Consider the following 27766-nt stretch of genomic DNA (forward strand, 5'->3'; position numbering starts at 1 on the left):
TTATTATTATTAAGCCATAATTATTTTAAAAAGAAATTACCAAAATGCAGGTTGTTTCAGTTTGAAATAAATTTAATCCAAAAGTTGCTATTTTTTTTATTGTGTTCTATTTTAAATTAAATTTTAAAATCACCAAGTTGAATTTGAGAGTCTTCTGTGTTCTGTGGTATTATAAAATTATTGGCATTCATTTTTTTTGTACTTTTGACCAAATCCACCTGAAACATTCTGAACGCATCACCCAGGCCCTTATCATGACAAAAGAACAGTTATTGTTTCTAAAATGGAATATATAAAACATGTTCATCTTATCCCATATGGCTATGAATTTTCAAACAAATTTGATCACGTTTGCAAACAACAGACACAGAACAAAAGAATCAGAGATGAATTATTTTGGTGTTTTTACATTTATGCCTTTATTTATCACATTAGGAATGGACTCATTCATTTCCATCTCCTCTCCAGGCATTTATCTGTACTTCTCAGACAGAGCCAGGGCCACAGCAGCCAGGAACTTGTCCATAGCCACATGGACCTCAGGGGTGAAGTCGCTGGGGAAGGTGCAGGCCAAGACCACAAGGATGTTGTGAGCAAGAATCTGCAAAGAAAACCCGGGAGATTACACTTTGATCTACCTAACTGAGCAAAATTGTCTCCATGTAATATAATGGAGGTATATACAAGTAAATAATAAAAGCTTTGAATCTTCACCTTGAAATTAGCAGGGTCCACCCTCAGAGTGAAGGCATGCAGCTCGCTGAGGTTCAGGAGACCGGCTGTCAGATTGTCGATTTTGCCAACAGCCTCACCAACTCCACCCATAACTGTAGCTCCGTGCTTCTTCACCGGGGCAGAGCCAGGGCTCAGGTCATTCCAGTGGGCGAAGTAGGTCTTGGTCTGTGGGTACACCACCAGCATCCTGAGTGGGAAAAAACAAAAGAGTGGGTTTAATTGAAAACCAGTGAGAGACTGAAAACTGATGGCTTTGATTCCATTTACCTGCCAAGAGCATCTGCTCCAATGGCTGCTGCCTTAGGGGAGATCTTCGCCCAGAAGGCCTTCACGGTGTCTTTGTCCTTGGCAGTAAGACTTGTCATTGTGGCTGTTTAAGTTAAGTACCGTGCTGATTGAAGATCTTGAGGGTTTTATGCCTTCGAAGGAGGACAGGCACACCCAGTACCTCCCCCAAGATAGGAAATGTGAGGCGGTCCAACAGATGAAATTCATTTTGCTGAGATAAAGGAAATCCTTATACGATAAAAGAAATTTAGACTGCACCATAGGATCTCACTGTTAAAATGACCATTACAGGTGAGATTTTCCATCTAGAGTTATACTCACCTGGATTTAAATAATTCAATGTGATATAAAAAAAATTTTTTGATGAATATGTAAAGAATAACATTTTTTGAAAATGGCTCACTTTGTAGTTCCTCTTCCATTTTTTGTTTGTTTTAATAATAATTAAAAAAAAGTAGAATTCTAGTAGAACTCTGGAAGAGTTAATTACTTTCAGATACATATAGAGTTCTACTTTTAAAAATATCTTATAACACAGATAGAGAATCCAAGCAGAGTTTGAAATCCAGGCTTTCCAATCAGGTAACATAATTAGATTTGTCTGGATATCTTCCAAAATATAAAGTCTAGTCATTTTCTGTCTCCTCCTGCCAGAACGTACATAAAAAATAATCTTATCTAATGCACAACATTGCAGCTGCTGGGCTGCATATACACATGGTGAAAAGATAAGTCTTATTTCCAGCTCAGCTGAAAGGGTGGTGCTTTAAGCTCGCCCTTACATGTCTGTTCTAAAAAACTTAATGGAAACATGTTCATCAAAGTAGAAAACTGAACAGAGCAAACATGAATTCCAGCATATTTTTATTCTCCCGTCGCTGTTATCTCTGTCTAAATTCTAGATGTTCTTCAACACCTCTCTGTATAAGAGTTCAAATACATTAAACTAAACACTTCAGAAAAATGCTAGAGAAATGTATCCAGTTTAGAAAAATACAATTTATTTTAAATTATTTATTACAGCAGCAAAGAACTGTTTCGTGATCTAAAATTGATATAGAGCTGTATTTTATTAAAATGTGATTAATTCATTCTCATTAACAATTTTCAATATATAGAGTGCATTTGTTGGGTTTTGTTTATTTTATCCTTGTTTTTTTAAAATATATTTCTGTAATTTGATAAAATATTTGAACATTTCATTATTATTAATTTGAAATGTATTCTGTTATAGAGGAAAAGCAAAACATGCAAATTTCATGAGAATAAGAATAGAGTCTGTAAGTTCAAATTTATGTTAATCTAATATAATTTTGAATTTTTATGGTCTGTATTTTACATCTAGCTTCACAGATAAAATAAACCTCAATTATCAATGATAAAAAAAATCTAGTTGCAGGGAAACTTTTCGGGTTCAGCTTCTGACTTACCTCTGGATGTGTATCGACTTCAGTAGAAAATGTTGATTCACAGCCACTGGTTTGGGTTTAAAGCATAGTAAACAAACCTTTAGTCACTTTGACGTAGGGGCTATTTATACATTTTATATGTTTGTTGTCCTTAACTTCTTGTTCTTAACCATTTGGAATCATTCTCACATTGGAACAGACCTCAGTTCCAATGTAAAATGATAAAGTTTCAATCAATGGCAGAAGATGAACTTTGTTATGAACAATTATCAGCTATTAGTAGGGGTGTATTGTATGTCTGTTTAATTTGAATTTCTGTGTGAGGGCAAAACATTTGAAATACTGTAGATTAAAATCTGTTCCTCATAAATCTGTACGTAGAACTCAATGATAAATATTGTATTATTATTACCACATCTGTTTTACAATGTTGTATATAAATGAAAAATCACACATAAAATAGAAGAACATCCATCCATCCATCCATCCATCCATCCATCCATCCATCCATCCATCCATCCATCCATCCATCCATCCATCCGTAGATTTATTTCACACACTTCCACTAACATGTGCTATTAGTGTCCAGTCATCCACTAACAGGATTCAGACACTATTTACCTTAAATATCCATGTTGGTCTGCAGCATTAATTTACTAAACTAGACTTGATGTCCTACCTAAACATAATCATTCCTATATAGAACAAAGGTAAAAGTGAAATATTGATCAAACTCTGCAACTGTGATTATTTGATACAGATTCAATCCTTGTTTTCTTTGCATTTCTTCCTTTTTCATTTAATTATCTCTGCCTTCGGTCTCCATTCAGCTACACATCATCTATATTTACATACCTGCATTCATTTTTATTGTTGGATTACAAAAAATGCAGAAATGAAGTCATAAATTCAGATTTACTTATGATTGCCACAAATATTAATCAGATTTAATCTATATAAATGTGCCATTTTCTCTTTTAGATGTACTTGGTTCTGCCACCATGTGACACAAATTGTCATCCTTATATGAAAGGCTGAAATATATCATAGATGTCGCTGAGACGCCAGTGTTGCCTTTCACAGTGACATTTTTAATGAACAGGGAGTACCAGTTATAAACGAAGCACATGTTGAGGAATGAAAACAACTTTTTAATCGTTTAAGAAGTTTTAAGCTGCCCACTTGGAAAAGCCAGTTGTCTTCTAAAGAACCTTCTAGTGTTTTTCAAACTGTTAAGTCAACTTAGATCCAGCAGTGGGTTATCTCATCAGCTCCTCCCAGTAAGAAGCAGCTGTCTGAACCCAACAGCTGTTGTCTGCAAAAGCGTTTTCTCAGAGATTACCACCACAGAAGACTTCAATGTTGTTTCTGAAAAGGGGAAAATTAGTGCATCCTGTTCACAGTCAATTTTGTGTAAACCTGTTTTTATATTGGAATAAGCATTTCATTTTTTTTAACAATAGTCTTCTAAAGTGGAAAAATGAGAGTTATGCAATATCTACCAACATGTTTTGGTCACATGTTACCAAGAGAAGAAAAAACTAAGTCTAAACGACAGAATTCAATGCATTCGTTTTCCATTTTGTTCTGCAGTGACATTTTGATTTCAATAACTTTACTTTAAACAATTTAAGGGCAGTTCCTTTATATTCATTAAATCACAGACTACACAGAGCTGAAACTTGTCAGACTGTCTTATAGAGTGTTTTTACTGCTATGGTTGGCATCTAGGCTAACTTGGACTAGATTTATATTAATTTCTTAGATGTTTGTATTTATGAAACAAGGACAATGGGACAGAGTTTGAACATCAACATGGCCGATTTAACTTAAAGTTTGAAAAGTAGGGAAATTGCTTTTTTCCCAGGAAAAATACAAAAATACTGAAAAGCAAAAAATCCCATGAACCTCAGGGAAAACCAGACGCAGAGAGCAAAGAGACAGGGAAGCAACAAAACAACAAGAAAGCATTTTTGAGGAACTGCAGAGGTGGTGTATATATAGGGAACAGAACAAATGATGGGTTAATGAGCTGATATGGAGCAGGTGTGACTAGAACACCTGCTTTATATCAGCTTATTATCCCAACTCATTAACTCATAGAACTAATAGTCTGGAGGGAATTCGTGAATTTTCATAACAATTGTTCACTTTGTGACAAGTTTTTGATTTTTGGCAGGGTGTTANGACGCAGAGAGCAAAGAGACAGGGAAGCAACAAAACAACAAGAAAGCATTTTTGAGGAACTGCAGAGGTGGTGTATATATAGGGAACAGAACAAAGGATGGGTTAATGAGCTGATATGGAGCAGGTGTGAATAGAACACCTGCTCTATATCAGCTTATTATCCCAACTCATTAACTCATAGAACTAAAAGGAGGCCAAGAGGAAAGGAAACAGGCACAATTGGGCAGCAGAGAGTGACTCAAGAAATACAAAACTGACAGAAAACAACTACAAAGACACAGAATGACAAAGAAAATAAAAAAAGAGAGGACAGAACCCTGACAGAAATCAAATATTTTTCTGTAATGTCCGTCCAGACCTGAAATCTGAATATATAAAATTCCAGATTTTAAAGTATATGGACCTTGTAATAAGCTTTGGAATTATTTTTATTATTCTTAAGATATTTTCTTTATTAATTTGGTTTGATATAAAAGGTTTCCTTCTCAATCCTGTGTCACAGAAGTTCAGCATCAGACTGTACAATGACTCCCTCTAGTGGAAACTCTTAGAAACGCAGATGTAAGAGTATGAGCCAGAGGTGGCCAATTCCAGTTCCTGAGAGCCATTATCCTGCAACTTTCACATGTGCCCTTCAACAAGCCTGAAACAAATAATTAAATGATTACGAGGACTCTGGAGGAACCAACTGCAAACTGAGGAGGTAACTCAACCGTTTGACTCAGGTGTGTTGGACCAAGAGTGGACCTAAAGTTGCAGGATACCTGCCCAATTGCCCACCCCTGGTATAGGCGGTGTTACTTTCCCCATTTTATTTACTTTTTTAATCTGTGGCGGTTCTAGACGAAATTTACAATGAGGGGAGGGGGGAGTGTTTTTTTTATGGTGGCACAGAACAAAGTAAAAACAAACACATTACATTAAGTAAGCCACAAATCCAAGGATGCAGACTTCTGATTAAACAGGTTAAAAATATTTTTTTTTTTACAACTGAAGCTTAAAGTAAACTGCAATTTCTAAATAATGGTTAAAGTAAAATGCAAAATATTAAAATTGGTCCAGGGGACAAATTGGTTACAGTCTCTTCTGTCAGAAAATATTACCATAAAGAATTTGTTTCATATCACACTAAACAAATCGAAAAGTAATAATTTCTCAGAATAAGTGTATCCTTAATTTGAGCAAGCAATTATGATAACTGATTATTTTTGCTCACAAAAATAAGATCAATATTATGCATTTGAAATAAGTAAATTGATGTTTTTTTTCTTACTTTAAATGTAAATAATCTAATCCCATTCACAAAATTGTGTAATTTACCTGCTCAGACCAAGGCAACATACTGATCCAGATCATCTAATTTAAATGTTGTCTTTAAGTTTTTGAAACTCAGTAACTTACCCTTTTCTTCCATTTTACATATTGTCGTAATACCTTTATCTCCCTACTGCTTGAACCCTTCATCATAAACACCTGGTCTGAACCTCGAATCCCAAGCAAACCAACTCAAGGGACTTATATCTTTGTATGATTTATAATTTTCAAGTACTGTATTCCATATTCCAATTGTAGTTTTACTTATTGAATCTAGAAGTATTCATAGAAGTATTCATAGAAGTATTCATAGAAGTATTCTTTGAGGCCTGCTAAACCCAAACCCCCTCATCCGAAGTGTTTACTATCTATTAAAAGTTAATAGTAAGACTGATATCGGTCTATAATTGCAGCAGTCTTTGTGATTTTTACCTTCATTAGGAATAGCAGATATAAGATCCTCTCTTCAGGAGGGGGGATCCTGCCAGTCCTGAGGCTATAGTTAAACTATTCATACGATACAATAAGATAAACTCTGTGAATTGGAGAGATCTCTTGCTTATCAGCATTATCCATTAAAGAACTACATTTCAGTGCCAATATAGCTGCAGGTAATTTAAGTATTTAATTCTATGTTAATACAAGCTGTTCATACAAGCTCTCAACTATTTCGAGTAGCTCTAGCTCAGTTAGACTGGATGGGGAGCATGTGTGGACATTCATTTTCCAAGTCTAAAACCTTAAAATAACATGAAATCGAATCAATTGTATTAAAACTAGAATGAAACTTATGTAATAAAACTGTAAGACTGGACAAAATTTTATTTTTATTTATAAAGTGCTTTGTGATTAGTTTTTTTTTTGTGATTTGGTACTATATGAATAGAATGAATTCCCTAGATGTTCTAATGGGATTTATGTCTAGACTTTGACTGCACCACTCTAACTTATGAATATGTTGTGATATTAACCACTTTATTGTTTTGGAATGCCCTGTATTTGACTCTATTCATCTTTCAAATATTCACAACCATCTTTAAAAAACCTTTTAGGCTATCCTGAAATACCAGCATTATTAATGAGGGTTTTTTTTAACCCACAAGACCCTAAAAGACCAACAAAAGCCTGATTACGTCATGAAGCAGAGGGATATGGTATTTCAAACAGTACAAAGTGACTAAAATTGCAAAATACAGTAAAGTTCATATAACCAGAGCTCTTTGTAAATGAAATTTCAAACTCCTGATTTAGGCAGGACTCGTGTGTAAAAAGAAGTACACCAATATTTTCTAACTTGCATATAACAAATTGTTAAAATGATCACTTATATTTTCTAAAATTTAACAAGTTTGCACTATTTTGTGCAAAATATGCAGCATTTTGTGTCTAGATTATGACATAACACGCAAGATCCCCATATGAATAGAAGACAAACGTGTTGCACATTTATTAAGTAAATGTGTTTGTATTTTTTCAAACGCACATATTACAGAGGTCTATAATTTACAGAAACCAGCAGAAAACCAACAGAGCTGTGCTATTACATACTTGGAGTGAGGTTAAAGGTTCTATATGTATAAAAAAGATAGATATTTAAATTAAAAACAGCAAAGTTTATCAAAAGTCTTCACTAAAAAGTGGATCTGAAAAAGGTGAAAAAATCCTTTAAAAGTAAAAGACATCTGGACATCAACAACCAATGCACTTCTGTTGAGTTAGACTTTATGCATAATCATTCAGAGTTTGTGTTGACATATATTATTTCAGGATTTATATCTTACATGAGAAACACTTTTAAAGACTCTGAATGCTCACCTCCTGTTTCCCTGACAAGCTTCTCTAGCGCTTTTAGTCACTATTTAACCCAGTTAGACTTACAATCACACGTTGCATAAACAGATACAATCCAATCTCTCCTTATCACTGCTGAGGATATCTTTCTTATTATAAATAAAAAACAACAACCATGTATTACACACCATCTTGCAGATGAGGGAAAAGACAAATCTTTTGGTACAATTTGCCAATGCATACAGTTTGTATTCGTCCCCTGGTAATAATTTTTCCTCTTCCTCAGATAGAAAAAAAAAAATCGTAATTATTAAAGGTCCTGAATGAGTTCAGAACAAAAAAAAATATATATAAAAATAAATCCTGTGAAAATAAATCCTGTGTAGAAATATGGACATAATATGGTGTTGGGTTTTTGTGTTTTTTATTTAGTAGCACCAATGAGCGAGTTGATGCAAGGACACTTATCTATGGTAGGCCTGGCTTTTCCTTTTCCAAATGGCAGTAATTGTCACAAATAATGATGCTACTGCAGGAGCTTTGCCCCTGAAAACATTTAAAATGAAAAAGATTATAAATAAAATCAGAAAATGACTGACAATAATGAAATTAATGAAGTTTGGTTAGCAGTTTTGACTTGTAAGTGCCACCACAAACAGTGTAGAGGACAGAAATGTAAAATTGGTAGACTGATGACACTACCTACTGTATACTCCCTACCATAACTGAGGATTTAAAAGTCAACAAAGACGGAAAGAAATTAAATATGTCAATGGTTTAAGAAATTATTATATGCACAAGGCAATGTACCAAGAAAAAATCTGAATGAAACAACTACGTGGACAAACCCACTGGTTATCTTAATTACATGGAAGGAAAAACATGAATGGAGCAGCTGGGGAGCTGCTGGAATGATTTATTTTGGTTCCCCAGATGGAGGAGAGGAACCCAAGAGAGGAGACTTCGGTGACACCTAAAAAAAAAAAGCAAAAAATAACTAGATCAATAAGTGAAATGGAAAACTTATACACTTTCTGAGAGTCATATTATGTAGGAGGTTTGGTGTCCTTAAAACATACATTTCGATTTATATTATAGATAATCCATCGATATACCTATCCATTTATCCATCAACCATTCCAAACTTCTCAAAGCAACGAGGAATTTCCAAGCGCATTAATCGGATTAATCGTGAATTAATCGATTTGCAAAATAATTGTTATTTGCAGCCCTAATTTGAAATATTCTGCACCTGTGAAAAGCGTCTCTAACTGTAACATGATGAAATGTAATTTCCACCGAAAAAAAAAATAGAACTTTCCTTAAATTCCCTTATGAGCAGCAGCAACCTTTCTTTTCTCCTTGACATTGTGTTCACATACTTTTAAGGGTAGGGTAAACTTTTCTTTTTGATTAAGCTTGTAGTTAGAGTGTCTCAGGTTATCCTGAGCTATCTCTGTAGTTATGATGCTATAGACTTAGACTGCGGGAGGACATAGGGACCTTTTTTCATCTTTCTGATTCATTCTATCTCTGTTCTTCCACTCTGAAAAATGTGTTAGTTAAGTCTCTAATGCTATGCTCTCTCTTCTTTTTCTCATAGTAGCTTCATTTGGTCTGTTCCTGTTTTGCTGTGACACCATTCTGGAGAGAAATATCAGCTGTGATGCAGCCATTAACAGCTTTGTTTATAGATGTTCGAGCTTGGCCTGTTTTTCCAGTGTAGTCCTGTTTCTCTGACTGTGACTGGCTGGATGTGCTCTCTTCATTCTCTGAAATGGGAGCTGGCTCAGAGCTTGACTGCCTGGCTGTGTGCTTCCTGGACGGGGCTGCCTGGGGAGCTGGTTGACAGTTGCCTTTTGTATCTTTCTTTATGCTTCTTTCTGTATACCTGCTTTTTCCTCCCCACTATCCCCACAAGCGTGCTTCGTGTGATGGAATGTTTTCGAGTCAATGAGTCGATTTACTTTACTTTAGTTCTTTTTTAAGTTTATTTTTAATAATAATAATAACTGAATAATAGCAATAACTGAAAAAAAAGAAATTAGATCAAAAATGGAAATATTTTGCCCCCTATTTGGAAACTGAATCTACCTGCTAAAAATCAAATGAAAGATTTTATTTAACTTTCCTTTCTCAACAGCGGACAGACTTCTAAGTAAACAGTTCATTGACCTGCTGCTGCAAAAGGGAGGAGCTCCAGGGAATCCAGGATGCCCCCAAAAAACTGGAAGGTGGAAGGTAAAACTATTTAGAAAGGAAAATTCTCTATACTATGGCTGGATAAATTAGTCAATGCTTATGGTTGCATACCCCACCAGCTGGCCGGGGTGGCATTGAAGATGCATGGGGTGCTGACCTGGAGTAAGATCCCCTTTTTGGATATAATAAAAACTTTAATCTGAAATTCACTTCTGGAAAAAGAAAGTAACACTGAATGCACAGTTTTCTGTGATTCTCTTTTCACAAGTCTTAAATCCAACCACCTCCTATCAATCAGAGCACTCATGGGGAACCTTTTCCAGCTGATATTTTTTGCTCATGTTTTTATTTATTTTATTTACATTTTCCTCTATAGCAAAGGGATCTTTCTCTTAAAACTCTTTAATTTTGACTTTCAGGTTAGTTTGGGACCATTAGATACTATAATAGTTCGCCAATGTGGTATTCAAAGCAGCTTTAAACAGTCTAACTCAGTACTCACAGGTGATGGAGGCTTTGCAAAGTTAAGGTGAGCATAGAGAAGTACAGCAATGTCGTTCTGACTGGCCTCCAGGGCGATGGACAGAGCAGTGCTGCCATCCTGCATGACAACAGCAAGTTAGACGGGGGGGTCAAGAGCAAGATTTAGAACAGAGGTGGGTAGACTAGATAGGCTTACATTATCAGTGAGAGTTGCATCACAGCCTGGGACAGAGAGTAGCTGACGAACAATGTCCACATGACCGTGCTCACAGGCACACATGAGTGCAGTGGAGCCATCATCATCTCTGATGTTGACCTGAGCTCCACAAGACAGCAGCGCCCGAACCATGTCCCCTCGTCCGTGACTCACTGCGAGCATCAGTGCCGTCTGCCCAGCCTGCAAACACATGAGGACACCAACACTAAAACTAAGTCAGCACTTCTTTATCTGGTATTGGTAATAAAAATTAATTTGTAAAAAAAATTTGTTTTTAAAGCACTGAGGTGTAGTAAAATATAAGGAGCAGCAGAGGGCGCACCTGGCTGGCTTTGGCGTTGACGTCCCCTGTGCGCAGCAGCTGCAGGACAGTCTGGAGGTCACTGTCTGAGTGAAAAGCAGCCAAAGCCGTCAACATGATGGCTGTGTAGCCTGCCTTGTTCTGCTTGTCAGCATTGCACAGGCCTGTCAGGTAGAGAGGGCAATCAGTGAGGCAGGTGATTCAGGAGCAGCAGCAGAAAAAGATTCAATGACAGGCAGAAGGCTAATTAATGAGATGCAACATACATCACTTGTCATATTCATAATAGCATGTCAAAACCATGGAATAATACTTTCTACTACTATTGTTCTCTTATCCAGGCTTTTTTTCAGCTTTGCCCAGTCTCATACTACTATTATCGTCAGTAGAGCAAACCCATTTTAAAATAAAAATATGTTTTGAATGTATGGAAATTATTAAAAAAAGAGAGATTCACACAAAACAATATATAGTACAATAGAGGGGGGGAAAAGTGAGATAGAAAGTCAGAAAGGAAGAACAAAAGACATGGAGGAAGAACACGAAAGATCACAGGAAAAGGGAAGTAAGGGCCTTTAAAAACACAGAGTAAAAAAGAAGTACACAGAAAAAAAATTAAGTAATGAAACAAGTAATGAAAATAAAATAGAGGGGAAAAAGGGAAATAATTAGCTACTCTAAAAAGAAACAAGAAAAAAGGAAGGAAAAACATAAAGGGAGTAAGGAAGATCACCAGGAAACACAGAGAAAATAAAAAAGGAGAACAGACAGAGAAAAGGGAAGCAGAAGAAAAGTAGGACAGTTGGAAGGGAGTATGGAAGGAGCACAAAGTTAGAGGACTCAATTAAAGGCAAAAATATTAAGACACTACCAAGAAAGGAAAATACAGGCAAGGGAGAAAGAATTTAAGGAAGGATTGAAGAACACATGAAAGAAAGTAAGGAATAAAGGAAGGGAAAAAAAGGAGTGGCAAAGCAAAAGTAGATCAGATGCCACTAGGAATAAAGGACACAGCTTTTAAGCACAGGGAATAAAGGTCTGAAAGAACAAATATGTGTCCCAAGTCTGCTTTTTTCTGTTTTGATACTTTCACAAACTGGGAAATTCTAAAACCAAAGTTCACACTGTTTCATATTTCTCCCCTACCACACATTTTTCATGCCAATATGAAGTAGTTACTCAATAACACTTTGTATGCTTCTGCCTCAATAAAGGCTCACATAAAGCCATATCACCCCCTTTAACAAACTGTCAGTGAGTGATTACAAAATTCTCCACTCTCACCTGTGTCCAGCAGAAGCTTCACCACAGGAAAGTTGGAGTGAGAGACAGTGTAGTGGAGCGCCGTGTTCCCATTGCCGTCTGCCATGTTGATTACAAATTCCAGCAGCTGAGGGGAGATGGAGTTAAATGTGTCCATGTAGGCCTTGACAACCGCTGTGTTGGCTGCTTTGTGACAGGACACACGTAGCCACTCCTGTAGGACGGTGGTGTAGGCTGTCCGCTGTGATCAGACACAATGAGGACGCTTTAGGAAAACAAACAATCAACAGACTGCCGCACAAATACAAAGGCATGACTGTGTCATCAATGACTGTGTAGGGGCTACAGAGATCCACAGATTATGTTGGACAATATGTTAAGAGGACAACTGTTAATCAGGGATTACACTAATCTGGCCCTCATGGGCATTTAACTACAGTAAAAGGTAATACTTTAAAAACTTTTAAAAGTAAAATTTTCGTTTTACTGCAAACCTTGTAGCAGACAAACCTGTGGGAAAAGCTTTTCTTGATTTATAGACCAAATTTGATGTCTTTGACCTACTATACAGCAAACTGACATTGTACAGGAGCAAATCACCCACATGGCGACATGGGCTGGTGACACAAACATGCTGGGGGAAAGCTATCCCTAAGCCCTGACTGCAAAGTTAGAAGGGGTTCATGACTAGATTTATCAAGATAAATGCAATGGAATTCTAACTGCTAAAGGCTGCAAAATAATTAAGATTAGAACTTCGATTTTCCAGCAAAAATAATTGTATAGTCACAGCTAAAATACAAAGGCCTAGATCTAAGCATATATATATATATATATATATATATATATATATATATATATGTCAGAACTAATTTGATCCGAGAATCTTTGAAAAGATTTAGATCATGTTCATAGCAGCTCTGCCTCCATTCTGACTGAGCTTTTTCACAAAACAGGAGCAAAGAAGTCTGTTTACAGATGTGCAAATACAAAAGACTCATCTACTAAACTCAGAGAGAATGAATGCAAATATTTATATTCGAACTGTAAGAAAGACTTTACGTTTCATATTAAATAATTAACAATTATGCACTACTTTCAGTTACCCTATCACAGTAAAACCCCTACTAAAACACAGTGAAGTTTGTCGTAAGAGATATGAATGCTGCAAAAACTCTAGGATAATTGACAAAGTATGTGATCCTGTTGTTGCAAGACAGAAAATGCACTAATTTCATGAGTTTCTTAGAAGTGCTTAATGACTGAATTAGTTTGGAGACATACTGCTGATTGTTGGCTGAAAGCATTGGGCTCCCCAAGGGCTTTCTGTAGAGTATACAGAGCTGACATCAGACTTTCACTCAGCTCCAGCCTGCAGAGACAAAATGGAACAATCAGACTGACTCTTTGCTGACAGACTGTCCTTAAACAATGTCTACATTTACCTGACTGGTTTAGAAGAGTCCTGTTTAATACTCTCAGCTGCTGCTTTGGACTCCGACTGACAGGAGGTGGTAGATGTTTCCGACTGAGAGTTGACCTCTGGAGATTTGGTGACAAATGTTGAAGAACACTTAGTGGTGTTTGTTGCAGATCCCCCGTTAGGTGCTGTGGAAGCGATCTCCAGGGTGACAGTGTGCTTCTCTGTTAACTTGTCCACAGTGGAGGCAGAATGCATGGCTGGAGGAGTTGAGGTGGAGTTTGTCATTGAAGTTTGGGAGGCACATTTTTGCTCCACAGAGTCAGTTGCTGGCGACTGGGGAGCTTTATCTGACAGTTTTGTATCCATTGCTGCAGACTGGCTGGAGCTCTGCTGCAAATGGGTTATAGCTGGTGTTGTTATGGCAGTTTGTTGAGGTACACTGGTGCTTTCTTCTCGGAACTTGGAAGTCTTATTAACGAGTATGTGCTGGTGCTGGCTGTTGGACTCTGGAAATTTTTCTCTGGCTTCATGATATTCACTGGAGTCACTCCCATCATCTGAGCTCTCACTGCTGCTATCATCTGACGAGGTGGACTCATAGCTGGAAGACAATGATACCTTTTATTCCTTGAAAGTTTTTTCTAAATCAGTTCATGGTAAGTATTAAAAAGATTTCCATAGCTTCATTTCTCAGAATTCATTTCTTCTTTTTTGTGCACTTACAGCAGTTCTTTGCCTCTAATGATCACAGTGCTCAGTGGGTAAAAATGGCTCTTCTATAATAGCCACTTACCCTCCATTGACTCCAATGAACTGCAGGTTTTTCTTTGTAGAGGGAGAGCCTGGTTCACCTTCTGCTTTCCGCTTCATAATTGATCTCAGAGAGGACTGGGGAGATGAGGCTAAAAAAAGACGCCATCAATCAAATGTTAAATGACATCATGATGTTTTTAAAGCACAGTTATATTACATCAATCCACATACCTGCTTTAGAAAAGCCCTCGTGAGACTCTTCTTGGGTTTGCACCAAACCAATCTGATCTCTAGACGCTATGACGATGGCAGGATTACTGACAGGTACAGAGGTGGACAACCCACTTTTTAGGACATCACGAACCTGCTTGGAGCTGACTGCAATCGGTAACTCGACGGGAGCTTTTGAGACATGGGAAGAACTTAAATAAGTAAAGGATTGCAAGGAAGAAATGGGATGCAATGCATTTTAAAGCATTTCATTTGAATCTGTACCATCTGTTTTAGTTTTAGTGGGGGGGGGTTGTTTTTTTTTGTGGAAATTGATTGCAAGGCTCTGCACATTCTGTATAAATAAATGGCTGATTAAGAAACAGAAACTGGTAAATAAAGCAGCATTTGAACCAAAGCAGTTTAGTTCTTTTTATTATTTAAGTGTTTTTTAACCATTTAAGATCCACATCATTACGTCTCTTTAAATATCTCTCTTTCTCACCCTCCCTGTGATGCTTCCTGTACCATCTGGGTAAGTGTAATAAATGGAGCAGGTTAAACAAATCCCAAGATTTGCCTGGTTATGCATTTTAACAGGATTGTCACGTAAATAACAAACACTATGCTCATGGATTTTTTTCCAACTTCTTACCAGTATTTATGATCAGTCATGCTAAAGGAATCATTGTAAACAAATTGATGAATGTCAGATGACAATATGAAAAGCCTACACATTTATAAACAGAGTCGTAAATTAAAGAAATGAAAGCTGTAAATGCAGTTTAGAATTGAGCAGCAGACTGAGCACTGTCTACATTTGGCAGGCGGTAAAATGGAAGACAGCAAGTTTATGTTTTTCAGTGGTTCTGTGTTGGATTTTGCAGACTAAACGCAGCTCTAATTTTCTAACATAGTGGGCTCCACACCAGGTCTGGTTGGTCTCTATAAAACTCGCCACAGGGCCTAATTGTAAAAGCTTAAAGCCCTTAAAACAGCAAAGAGTAGATGTTAAGGTAACACCATATTGCTGGACTTTAGCTGCCTTTTTAAGGCTAAAGAAAACAAACAGATGCTGAATACTGGATCTGAAGTATCAGTGTAACTGCTTTGATTGAAAAGCTCTCAGTTTTTCAGTCTAATTATACAGACCTTCATTTGCTCCTTTGTGGTGACCCTCTGCAACTCCAGTGGCTGGTTGAGGTGAGGGAGAGCTGCAGGTCTCTGCTCGAAGCAGCGTTCCCACCTCCACCACAGTAGGCTTTTCCAATGTGTACACCTGAATCCCCACAGTTCTCTGTTCCCTCTGTTGTGGCTGCTGTGTGAAGCTGACCAGAGTGTGCAGACTGCTGCCTTGCGGTTCCTGCCACCCCATGCTGGTTGCCATAACCGGATGCTCGGCCTTAGGGGCTTTTTGCAGCTGTGCAGCCTGGAGCTCCTGCAGAGTCCTCTTTAGCTTGCCCTCAAGCTGACCTACTTGATCTTTGAGCACCTCTGCCTCAGGGAGAAGTCCCAGATCTTTCTCCTGAACCCAGACCCCCACATCACGACTGCCTCTTGATCCCTCTGGTCCAACTCCGATGGTGCGAACTTCTCGCTTAGCACCTGGTCGTGCTCCACCCACAATCACTGTGTCCTCAATTTCACAGCCTGAATCCTGCTTAGAGACTTCAGTGGGAGACAATGGCTCTGCTGTCTTGTTGGGGCTTTTAGCTCCTGTGCCAACCTCCTCCTCAGGAATGTCGATGTACAGCTCCCCACGTTGTCGACCTCTGCTAAAACCCAGGGTGTGTCCGAGGAACTTTTGGCTTTTCAGCTGGACGCTAAGTTGCCTTTTCTCCTCCTGCAGAACAGAAATTTTAACTTGGAGTACAGGGATGGTTTTCACCTGCTCCTCCAGCTCCTTTATCTTCCTGAGGGCTGCAGCCATCTGCTCTCTGACATGTTGTAAATGTGCAGGGGTCGGAGTCACTGGTGTCGACAGGCCGGAGCTCATAGGGGTATAGGCTCCACCCCCACCATGTGCCCGGTTGAAGCTGTGTGCACTGCTGAGTGAGGTGTTGGAGCCTGCAACACTGTTGTTCATGCTGCCAAGGTTTGAGAATCTCCTTCCTTCTTTCTCCTCCTCCAACTTCCTGCGAGCATCTAAAAGGGTCTTCTCGACCCGAGCTGTACTAAAGCTGGGTCTCTGTGATGTGTGGTAGCCTGGGGCACAGTAAGAATAAGAGGAATGCCTGCTCTCCACACTTGCATTGGAGCACAGAGACTCTGTAGAGGTCCACCAGGAGCCGGCGTAGCCATAGCCCCGAGGCAGGGAGCCATACCGTGGCCGACGTTGTATAGGCACCTTTTTAATAGTGTTCCCCTTTTCTATGTCGTTAACATATTTGAGGAAGTCCAGGTCCAGACGGTAGCCATAGGGGGTCTCCACTGAGTAGGGCGCCTCCTGTTCTTTGGTGTGCAGTGTTGGAGGAGCAGGCGAGTTCAGTTTCCCTGCAGGGAAAGGAAGTCAATATAAAACAAATTGAAATATTTGTCTAATCTTGGGCTCAGACTTAAAAAAAAATACTCTGAGGAATCTTGTGTATTAGTGTTTTTACTCTGTAAAGTCTGCCTAATTGGATACAAAATGGCCAGTGGTGGTTAAGTCTAATCAGTCCTGAGTAACTAATGAACATATTGAAAAAAATACTTTTAAGGAGAATATATTTCATGAAGTTATAGTTGGACCAGCAAATACATCAATAAAGCACAAAGAGTTTTAGGAGATGTAAGTCTAAAACCTTTAGACAAAACAATTTTAAATCATTCTAGGAAGACCATAAATTTGGGTTACAACTAAAGATCATTTTGCTAATTGATTAATCTATTCATTATTTTCTAGATTTATAATCAGATTGCAAAATTTCCTTAAAGATGATTTCTTACAGAAAATAAAATGAGGAGAAAACAACCTTATTTTTTTTTACAATTTTGGTATAATTACTGCTCTAAGTGGGTCGCTCTGTCAGCTAATGACATGCTTTAGAGTCTCTATACTCCAGTTAATGATTAATCCATTAGATTAATTAGTTGACGATTATTTCCTTAACCGATTAATCACGATTAATTGGATTCATTATTTCAGCTCTAACAGACATGTGCAAATTAATAATAAAGCTAAAAATAAAAAAGGGACAATTGGCTGAGTGATGATGTAATACACAACTACAAATTATAACTAAATCCCAATATGAATTCATGGTACCTTCATCTGTAAAATGTATTATTTTTTTCCTATATTTTCTAAACAATTGCTGGCACAATGATTACTTCACTAAAACATTTCTGTTATGATTGTATCTTCAGTGTTAACCCTCCAAAAGCATAAAGCAAGGGAATCGTAAGAAATATATGTAAAATAAATAGCATGGAAATTAAATAAACTCTAAAAGTAAAAATGAATTCATTAGTTAAAATAACTTATTTTACATGCACATCTTATTTTCTTTCTTACATCTACCTCTAAAATGTAAAACTTATTGTAGTTCACCAACTAACAGATAAATCAGTCACCAGGTTCTTATTCAGACAAATGGGAATCATCTTTTCATTAGCTATAAATGCTACATATACTAATGCCAAGTGATGTTTGTGGCTCAAAGAAAGATGAGGTGATAAACTCGCCTTATGAATAATCATATTGAAAAAACAACTTTATTTAATTATGTAATCCAAAATTGTATATTGAAATTATTTATTTAGCATCTTTTGCAATTTTCTTCTTATAGAGACTTATTGTCATAGCATATATCCAATCTTTATTGGTACTATTAGTATATCATAGATGAAACCGAACCTGGGAAACCGGGGTCCATGTGCAGCACTTGAGCCATGATGAACCAGCAGCTGCTTTTCAGTCACACAAACTCTCACCTGTAAAATGACAGACAGTTTTGAATTAACAATGAGCTTACTGAGTTTTTATTTTGCATGTTAGCGAGAAAAAGTTAAAAGTAAATCCTTAAAAGGTCTGTTTACAAGAACTGAGCTGCTCACCACACACTATAGTTTCTTTTACTACGTACTGCTTCCTCAGCTTCTAATTTTATTCTTTCAGTCTTTCAAATACAGCCGATTGTGTATTTGCTTCTGTTCTTAGTAGCCTGAGAGGAGTTACAGGGGGAAAGTTTCCTGGCAGCTGAATCCAGCACCGAGATTTGCCAGTTACAGCCTTATTAGGAATCATCTGCACACACCACCCTTGTCTCTCAATTTAAGGTTTGTCTCGCAGTCTCTGCTAGTTCTCAGCCTCCCTCTTCTTTTTTATCTTGCACATTAGCTCTTTAATGTTTCTCTTTCTAAGCATCATCTAATGATCTGGAGTTCATAGAGGGGAATAATTGTTGCTTTCTCTACTACTCCTTTAACGTTCAAGAACATAGCTGTTATTTTAAAAGTGATGCATTTGATTAGTTAAAACTAATTTACTTGTGTTTTGCCTCTAACTTGCAGGCAATGACAACACAGAGCCCCCTTCATGCCAGTCATTTAGAGATTGTGTCTTCTTGGAAAAGATTAACTTTCTAGGTCATCACTTTATGGGAACGGCTGCGTTTAAGTCAGCAGCAAAGTTGGACATCAATTTATTGCTGAGGCTCTAAGAAGCCAAGATCAAAAGTTTTGGCTGAAACAGGACAAACTCTGCTTTATTTCTTAAGGCGCTCTCAGTTTGATTCAGCAAAGGATTGTTTCTCTTTTCCTCTTCCCTCCCTTTGTCTGCCTTGTGACCATAACTGGTGCTTGCTCGTTTGTGAAAAGTAGGCCACTTGGAAACACTGACTGAACAGACTTGGTATTTTTAAAGTGCTGTGTTCAGTTAAATTTCACTGTGTGATTCTTCTTATCTGTGGTCTTTCATCACCTGTACATACTGGAAATGACAGCATAGTGTGGAGGTGTGACAGTATACATTCACACACACTCCTAATCAGACCGTGTAAGAGCTGGAAAGTCCATCAAGAATTATCCTTTTTGTTTCCTTTTCTTTCTTTTTTTTCTTTTAAGGGATTTTACAAATCCCCTAGATGTACATGGGCTAAGGTATATTTGGGTTTAAAAAAATACATTTTAAAAGCTATACAAAAAAAAATGAGTGGGATGTCAGAAAATGTGCTAAAGTCACAAGTAATCTGTAGCACAGAGTAGTGAGGTATTCACTCTTGTGGTGCACTTCTGGTCAGCTGCTTAAATAAAAATGACCCTAAACTTTCCATCTGCTTTTAAGAAGGAAAACATATCTGGTAAGAAAGAAAACATGGCCTGGAAACTAAAGCAGCTTCAGTTAGTACTCTTCTTAGGTCATGATGTTTTAAAACCACTGTTCTAGGTGCAAATGCCACCCAGCTGTTTGCTGTATTTAAGCAGGCAATCAAGCTAATTAACCCTGAATCTGTGTTAATTAATAAAGAGCAGAATAAAAGCAATATCAATTGTTCATTCTAGAAACATCCAAGCAGGGTTAAAAGAGAACTCACAAGATATGATGAATCATGAGGTATAACAGCAAGTAGCCAAGTTGACCATTTTATAAAAAGCCCAGCTGCAAAACATGCTGCATTATAACATTTTATTATCATGGGAATATCACAGTAAAGGTCTTCTAATGTTAAACCCCAAAACAGATTGATGTCAGCTATTATTTATGCTAACAGTGCTAATCAAACTGGGAACGTATTAGTGTAAGATACTAAAACCAACAAAGAATGCGAAATGTAATCATGTCTTTGCTTTGAATAAAGAGGAAAACTCCTGGTGAACAGACTGTTCTCTCTCTTACTACTCCTTTGCTAAAAAAAATATATATATAATTCTAACAGAAAGGCTGCATATAGTTCATTCACAGTTAGGATAAGAAATAACTGATTTTCCCATCTAGTTTATGTAAATTTTAGATTAAACACAGCCGCTATTAATTTTAAATTGATATTATCCATAAAAGAGAACATAATGTTATTTCTGCATTTAAGTCCAAAAATAAACTTAAATGCAGACTGTTAGTTTACATTTTTTGCAGAAGTCTCTTAATAAAATAAAGATATTATTAGAAAAATGTTATGGATAACATTTCTATACATGTTGAAGCTAATATTTTATATTGAAGGAAGTCGGGATGGCTCTTAATATTCTGTTTTTAATAGCAAGAGAATAAATAATCAATGTGTGCACTAAAATTTTGAGCAATATGAAATACAAAAGGTTTTGTAAAGGCTGTTCCCTTAAAAGTTGCTTAAAGGCCAATTTTTGATCTTAGATATAAATAATTGCTCAGCCTTACATAAACATTATCCAAACTTTGGGTGTTTATGGTGATCTTAAGTCATATGATGACAAAAAAGGAAATGTATGGCTCCCTACCTTTGGCCTTTATTTTAAGTCTGTTTATCTCCTGCCTAAGTGTGGAACTGATTATGTGTTGTGTTTGTAGTGTGGTGTCAATATGGCCAAATGTGTGAGAAAGCGACACAGTGACTGTGACAGAGTGTGAGAGTTTGTGGGCAGGAGGGTGGAGGACAGAAGGGGAAAAGCTGATGAGATATAATTAGAGCCGGCAGTTTAGCCACTAAACATCCCATCCAGACACAAAGGCTGACGTCCGCTAAATTTTTTCAGATTCAAAAACATTTTTGCCCTCCCATTTTTTCCCTAAAATGTCCCTTCTCCTTTTTACTTTTCTGGAAGCTATTCCTCCCAAATCAACCTCCCAAAACAACCACAACGCGAGGCCCCCCACATCTGTTTTTACATAAGTGGTGAATGGGGGTGCTTTGGATGCGTCTCCATGTGTGCACTTATTCCCATAAGCAATGTAGTACTACTGACCTTCTTTCCGTTTCTGTCCTTAAATATCTAGCAGTCTTCAGACGACTCTCCCTGCCCATCACCAATCCACCCCCCATTAAATCCATACCAAAGGAAGCTCACCCTGCCTGGTCTACTCCCTCCATTCCCTGCTATTAAGATTAAGCTTGCCCCTGGGGGCTAAGATGCAGGTCATCCAGCACAAATTACATGTCTGTGGTATGTCCTGTACGATGTCACGAGACAACTGCATCATGCTGCAACTTTATCAATCTCTAGTGTAAGCTTTTTTAAGCTTAAAGTTTTTTTTGTTTTGTTTTTCTTCCAACTCAACTTTTGAATCCCTTCTGGGAATTTGAAGACTGGCTTTGATTTACAGCATGCATAAACATTCTTGTCTCTTTGGTGTGTCAGAGGACCGAGACCACCCTCAGGACTCATTTAACATACCAGGCTACATTTTGAAGTCAGCTCTTCTGTGTTTAACAGACACATGGGTTCATTGTATGAGTATTATTGTCAAAGCAAAAGATTAAAAAGTGGTAATGCTATAAAATAAATGCGTCTGGACTGGGGACAGAGGCGTTTTCCATGGAATACCTACTCTCTGGTTTTATTGTGGTGGCTTTTTTGCTAAGGGGCCTTTAGAAATGCGTTTTGACTCAGGAAAAAGGGTTTTATTTTCTGTTCCATACCAGCTGCTTGCGCTGTGAGGATGGGATCTCTCCTCCCCAGGCTCCTCGCTCTTCTTCCCTTCTCTTTCCCGTTAACAGTCAACACCTGCGGGAAATACAGTATGAACAAAGGAAACCTGAACTTTCTACGTGTATTTGTAACCGTAGCAGTCTAAGACTGAAAAACCAAAAAGCATGATGGGTAATATCTTGACTTAGTCATCAGAAGACATAAGAAAAGCCTCGTTTTAAGGTGTGCAGCTCCTGTGACACAGACAAAAAACAGATTTACAGCAAGTTACAAAACAACACAAACACACCACAACACTTTAGGAACATGCAGTAAAAAAAAAAAAAAAAAAGAGCATCCTGAAGCATTCCAGTGGTTTGTCTGACAACTCGGATGCAAAGAGTATACCCCCATACATACAATGAGCTGCTCAGATCTTGTGATCTGTTTTTAAGCGCTCCTCTCCCCCCACCCTGCTCCGCACTTTAGCTCTGGGTACTCTAATCAATTCAAGGCCATGTGCGGGAGTTGCCTTCCCATGTGATTGGGCAATGTGTGCTGTTTTCTTGTGACTAACACTCTCAAATCCCACGGCACAGACACACACCCTCCGAGTTTGGTGGGAACAGTCATCACCTATGCAATCCAGACTGATTTCATAAGGCTTTTAATGCATTCCCTTTATGGACACTCAACCACTACATTAGATTTCAGTGGATCACATACATGACTTTGTGCGTGGATTCTCAGCTAAGATATGGGCTTGTGCAAAGTAGTGTCGACATTTTGTCTGACGGGCCTGAGAATTACCAAAGGGTGACCTTTGCATAAAATCATAACAGGGCTCTTGGTTGTTCAGTCCATTGTTTAACAGTGCTGTCATGCCAGTAACATTGAGAGGGAGGGCGAAGGGAGAAACAGATCGTTTCAGACCCGGAACGACAGCCAAATCACAAAGAGCCATTCATTCGGCCGCTAGGTCCACAGCTGGTTCTAATAGAAAGCAAGGAGGGGCATCTTAGAGACAGAGCGGCTGAGAGAAACTGTATGTGCATGAGTGTGCGGCGAGGAAATTTGCCTCAAAACAAACAAACAGTCAGCAAAGTGCTGCTACAAAAACCCACATGCTGAAAGTAAGTGGAAACAAAAAAAAAAAAAAAGAAACGTGCACTAAGGGGACCGATGTCAGGCTCTAATTTAGTCATGTACAAAGAACACAAAGAACTTCTCCAACTTGGAAATAGAAAAAAACAAACTACTGTGTGCAAATGGTGTTGTTATAAAAAAACAAAAAACACAAAAAAACCTCAGTGGAATAAGAAAATAATCCCAACTGTTACAGAGGAGACTGACGAAACTCCCACGCCTCCCCTGAAAACACACAGATCCCCCAACACGTCAGCGCTGTCTGATGCCTGAAGACTCCCACAGATATACCAACACAGCTGTAGCCATTACGTTGATTTATTCAGGTATGGAGCATTAATTACATGAAAACTAAATGATTTATCAGCTTTTAATTTCCTGAGAAAACATCTGCAACAGGCTGCAGAGAAACAAAAACATTTTTCATTAATTACCTCAGAAAACTTACGAGAAAGGCAAAATCTCTTATCAGGCTGTCATAATATCAGGCTAATTTATGTTGCAAAAGAGATAATGGGTTGAGATCTGAGGAAGAAAAGGGTTACAGGAAGGGGATTTTCATCTGTTTTCCCCAAGGACACAAAAACAACCCAGTCACTTCCTCCCAGCTCCAGAGAAAGAGTAACAAAAAGGAGAGCAAAAGTGAGCAAAGGAAAAAAGCAAGAGAGGGAGAAATATGCTTAAAGTGAGGACAAAAAGGGGGAAATTAGGAGTCTGAAGGTATAAAATGTATAAACCTAAAAAAAAAGAGAGTAAAACACAGATTCCCCTCCAGAATGAGCCTAAGCTGAACCTCTGCTGCATTTGATTTAGATATAACATAAAAAAGTCTAAAAGGGCCCCAAATAAACAGTAAATAGTGTTCTTATTGTTTTTTAAAGGTTACAGCTAGAAGAATGTTATCATTTGCATGTTCCACCCACCAAAAATAGACTACAACACAATGCAACAAAAAAAGCAGCTTTTCCGCAGTCTAGCAAACCACAAAGCCATTCATCTTAGATGCTCACAAGACTTTGTTTTGAAAGCTAAATAAAGACGACACATAAAACTTAGCTTGAGTGATTTGTCCTAAGAGTTTTAAAAATCAGAAACAAATTGTAACAAATCCCTGTCACTGAATAAAAAAAGTGGCTAAACTGAGTACGTCACTGCCTGACACAAAGCGCCTTAGCCAAACTGCGCTGAAGTCAGATGATCTCATATTATGGTGGAAATACAGTGTGTTCCACTCCTTTTGGAGGGACATGCTCTCTATGGCAGCCCTTAAATCTAGGACAGTGGAATCCTGACCCAAAGGGGTATGAATTTAGAAAAAAACATGAAGGCCTGTTTTCCACATTAAACATTGGTTGTGCAGAGGAGCAGACAGTAACTGGGTTGAAGCCGTCTGGTGGTGGATGCACAGCGAAGCCAAAGGAGGGGCCGGTCGGCTCACATTACTCCTGGAACGGGAGCAGAGTAAATACCCGCCAGTCTAGCTTATTGGTCATTGTGCTGACCTCCAACAGGAAACTAAGCAAGGGTGGGGCAGAACAGCAAGGAGCTGCACCGGAAAAAAGATACACACACAAACAAAACTTCCTTGGAGAAGATTCCCAAGTAAGTAGTTAAGGCGGGCGGCTGGGGTGGAGGGTGAGTCTGATGCTGAGGCAGTGAAGAAAATTGTGGGCCAGTGTTTGGGGAAAAATTGTCAAAGGTGGAGAACGACAAACTCCAGGCGGCAATAAGACGAGGTGGAGAGGCGGTCAGAGCAGAGTTGGGGTTAAAAGATCATGTCAGTGTTTGTCTGTAGCACAGACAGAAGGGGTAAACCCTCTGTGGTGTGGTAAAGTGGTTTCTTATCAATTACTTCCTGATTGGACAAGAAGTGTTGATGAAAATGTTCAACAAAAAATAAGGACAACAAAACATCTGCCATAGTGATTATTCCAACATGTCTAAGCCATTTAGCGGTCAGAGAATTCCAGCTGGCTTTCCTGAGTCATCAAGGTATTAGATGAGATCAGTCAGATTATTTAGGAAGATAATGAATTACTCTTTCCAGGATCCTGAAGCAAGACTTCGACCATATGTTCACTATGAGCATCTCTTTGCTGCCATCATTAATCAATCGCTATGTCGGAGAATTATCTTTGCTGCCCTTTCTGCTGGAGCCCGGCATTACTGTAGTAATACTGAACCATATGCTTATCCTTTAGCTTAGAAACTAATCCAGCTCTTACAAAAATCACCCCATCTATCAGTCATAAAAGTTAGGCAATAACAGTCAACTTGGAAAACAGTGCACCAGATGAATGCAACATATGTCTGTGTGCTATTTCAATCTTGGAGTGAGAAGCAAACGTCTTTTGAATACTATCAATTATTAACTGAAATAAAGAGAAGGTTAAGTTATTTACTACTCTAACTTGTGCTTCTGCTTCATTTAGAGGAAAGTTTAAATTCAGATAGGTACGATTGAGGATTTAGGGATATTTTTTTGCGCTATGAGTCACAATAGGAAAAAATCAGCAGTTAAAAATCCAGTTAAAAAGCAAGATGTTTATAATAAAGCCAAAGGACGAGACATTGACGAACCAAGCCAGTAGGTGTGATTTCATTAGTCTCACCAAGGCGTTTAAATGCCCGGCATGTGGCCTGGTGTGCAAATGGAGTTTACAGCCGCATTCCACCACAGCATCCCTCGGCCCGAGAGCTGTAAAACTTGGCAAGGGGAACTCCGGCTGTGGACGGGTCCGCCTAAAGCATCCTCAAAATTTATAACTTGAAAAAGTCAGTAAGGAAAACTTTTCCACGCTTTAAAGAAAGAAACTTTTCAGGCTTCACTACAAACCAGAATGGCATTTATTTAATGCGTTGAGGCACTATTAGAGATCTAAAGAACTTCTCGTTCCATGTGACAGGCCCAAAGTGCAGTCAGTGGCTCAGTCCCAGTGCCATGCAGCTGTCACAAACTATTCTCTGTGATATGATTACATACAGCCAGTAAGTCATTATACAACAGCGGGACAGTGGAGTACTGTGATGAACGGGCCGATGAGTACACCCACACATCCTGCCAAAATCTTCAAGTCCTCCTTAATAACAACATCTGAACTGACTAATCTGGACAAAATGCTATCTAGTTTCTACCCTGACGACATAGAGGCCAATAAATCAACCGCAACATGTAGGTTTTTAGAGAATCATTTCCTTAGGAAATGATTAATTATGCCTGTCAAACTGATACCAGTTAATTGGCATGTTGACTCACTAAAGTTTGCTTTATTCTAAAATATCAGAACTACTTTAGAATAAAGCAAACAACTTGAGTTACTTTACTCCACCTGTCCTGCTTGATCCATAAACCCAATAGTCTCCAAATCTGAGAGCAAAAAGTGAGGAGAGAGAAAAAAAAGGAACAACATAAAAAACATCTGGAAGTAATGAGAAGTCGCGGGATGCCTGGGACCCACCCTCTCCCCAGAGTACTTCTAGGCTCAATTGACTTTTTCAATCTACTAATGAAATTAAACATTTTGAAATCATGCAACACCCTTTATGCAAGGGATCAGTTTTATAATCCTGTTTTTTATTTTTTACTCTATGTTGAAAGAAAAAAAAAAGTTCTGAGCTCGAATAATTGCACACAGACAGGAGTTGCTTTGTTATTTAGCTTTTCCAGTGGGCTGTGGGGTAAACCTTTTAAAATATCCAACCAGATTCATTTAGGCTGATGTAGAAATAAAACATAAAAAAACGAATAAAACAGATATCCTGCGAAAAGGTTAAGATTAACTCAACATAAATACATAAATTCATTACATAACATCCTTTAAACCCAGATATATTTAATCATATTATATGAATAATATTTTTTTGGCATCATTTGGAGCGCGTATAATGATGCTCAAAATAAACACACAAAAAAACAGGGCAAAGGATTTAGGGACTCCCTTTCACATTCCTCTGAAGGTAGCGACTAAATCGGATAGATAAAATAATTGAGAACATAGAGAAATTCCATTAATAAAAAGAAAACAAAGAAAAAGATTGCATTTAGAGGAGCTTCAGTGCGTTAAGATCCCGTTACTCCAGAGAAAGGACCGACAGAATGGGCAGACCCGACGTTTCACAAAGAAAGTCTCCTAAAGGCGCGCCGTCTGGACGTTTAAGAAAAATAAATGTAAAGCTGTGGTCTAATGAGGGGGAATTCAACTTGTTCGCAGTTCTTACCTGGTCCCTCTCTAGAAATCCTTTCAACCTTCTCGGCCCAGGAGCGCTCACTGACGGGAGACAAAAACACCGCAGCCAAGATGCTCCGACCCCCCCTCCCTGCTGCGCCTCTTAAAGGGCCAGCAGCCCTCAGGCTCTGCTCCCTGTAGCCCGCTTCCTAACGCACTTTACATGTGCTCATCTGATAGGCTCAAAAATTCAATGAGCATCAAGGAGAAATGAAATAAAACAATAAAAGCATATGCAAAAGCTTTAAGATCTGTCATTGGTCCTTATAAAATCCCAAATTCTGTCTTTAAATT

The 27766-nt window shown here is 38.2% G+C and overlaps 2 protein-coding genes across 2 annotated transcripts; both read right to left on the reverse strand.

Moving 5' to 3' along the window:
- Positions 1-394: 394 nt before the first annotated feature.
- On the reverse strand, positions 395-1207 carry LOC107083055 (hemoglobin embryonic subunit alpha). Its single transcript, XM_015371996.1, has 3 exons — positions 1003-1207; positions 715-922; positions 395-601 (listed from the first exon to the last, which is right to left on the reverse strand). The coding sequence occupies exons 1-3, from the start codon at positions 1098-1100 to the stop codon at positions 473-475; spliced, it is 435 nt and encodes a 144-aa protein (XP_015227482.1). The 5' UTR covers positions 1101-1207; the 3' UTR covers positions 395-472.
- Positions 1208-7293: 6086 nt separating this feature from the next.
- Positions 7294-27551, reverse strand: kank2 (KN motif and ankyrin repeat domains 2). Its single transcript, XM_015372085.1, has 13 exons — positions 27465-27551; positions 22112-22196; positions 18415-18491; positions 15729-17069; positions 14598-14768; positions 14407-14515; positions 13636-14214; positions 13475-13562; positions 12212-12431; positions 10949-11091; positions 10606-10806; positions 10429-10527; positions 7294-8697 (listed from the first exon to the last, which is right to left on the reverse strand). The coding sequence occupies exons 3-13, from the start codon at positions 18449-18451 to the stop codon at positions 8641-8643; spliced, it is 3045 nt and encodes a 1014-aa protein (XP_015227571.1). The 5' UTR covers positions 18452-18491; positions 22112-22196; positions 27465-27551; the 3' UTR covers positions 7294-8640.
- Positions 27552-27766: the final 215 nt, after the last annotated feature.

The sequence above is a fragment of the Cyprinodon variegatus genome, unplaced genomic scaffold, assembly GCF_000732505.1.
Source record: "Cyprinodon variegatus isolate N-32 unplaced genomic scaffold, C_variegatus-1.0 Scaffold68, whole genome shotgun sequence".
NCBI lineage: Eukaryota > Metazoa > Chordata > Actinopteri > Cyprinodontiformes > Cyprinodontidae > Cyprinodon > Cyprinodon variegatus.

Excerpts from the sequence above, each read along its gene's own strand:
- LOC107083055 (XM_015371996.1), bottom strand. The coding sequence starts at position 1,100 with ATGACAAGTCTTACTGCCAAGGACAAAGACACCGTGAAGGCCTTCTGG. Across the intron at positions 923-1,002 it reads GGAGCAGATGCTCTTGGCAG|GATGCTGGTGGTGTACCCAC; the intron begins GTAAATGGAATC and ends TTTCCCACTCAG. Across the intron at positions 602-714 it reads TGGACCCTGCTAATTTCAAG|ATTCTTGCTCACAACATCCT; the intron begins GTGAAGATTCAA and ends TTTTCTTTGCAG.
- kank2 (XM_015372085.1), bottom strand. The coding sequence starts at position 18,451 with ATGGCTCAAGTGCTGCACATGGACCCCGGTTTCCCAG. Across the intron at positions 17,070-18,414 it reads CATGGACCCCGGTTTCCCAG|GGAAACTGAACTCGCCTGCT; the intron begins GTTCGGTTTCAT and ends CTTTCCCTGCAG. Across the intron at positions 13,563-13,635 it reads GACTCTTCTAAACCAGTCAG|GCTGGAGCTGAGTGAAAGTC; the intron begins GTAAATGTAGAC and ends TTGTCTCTGCAG.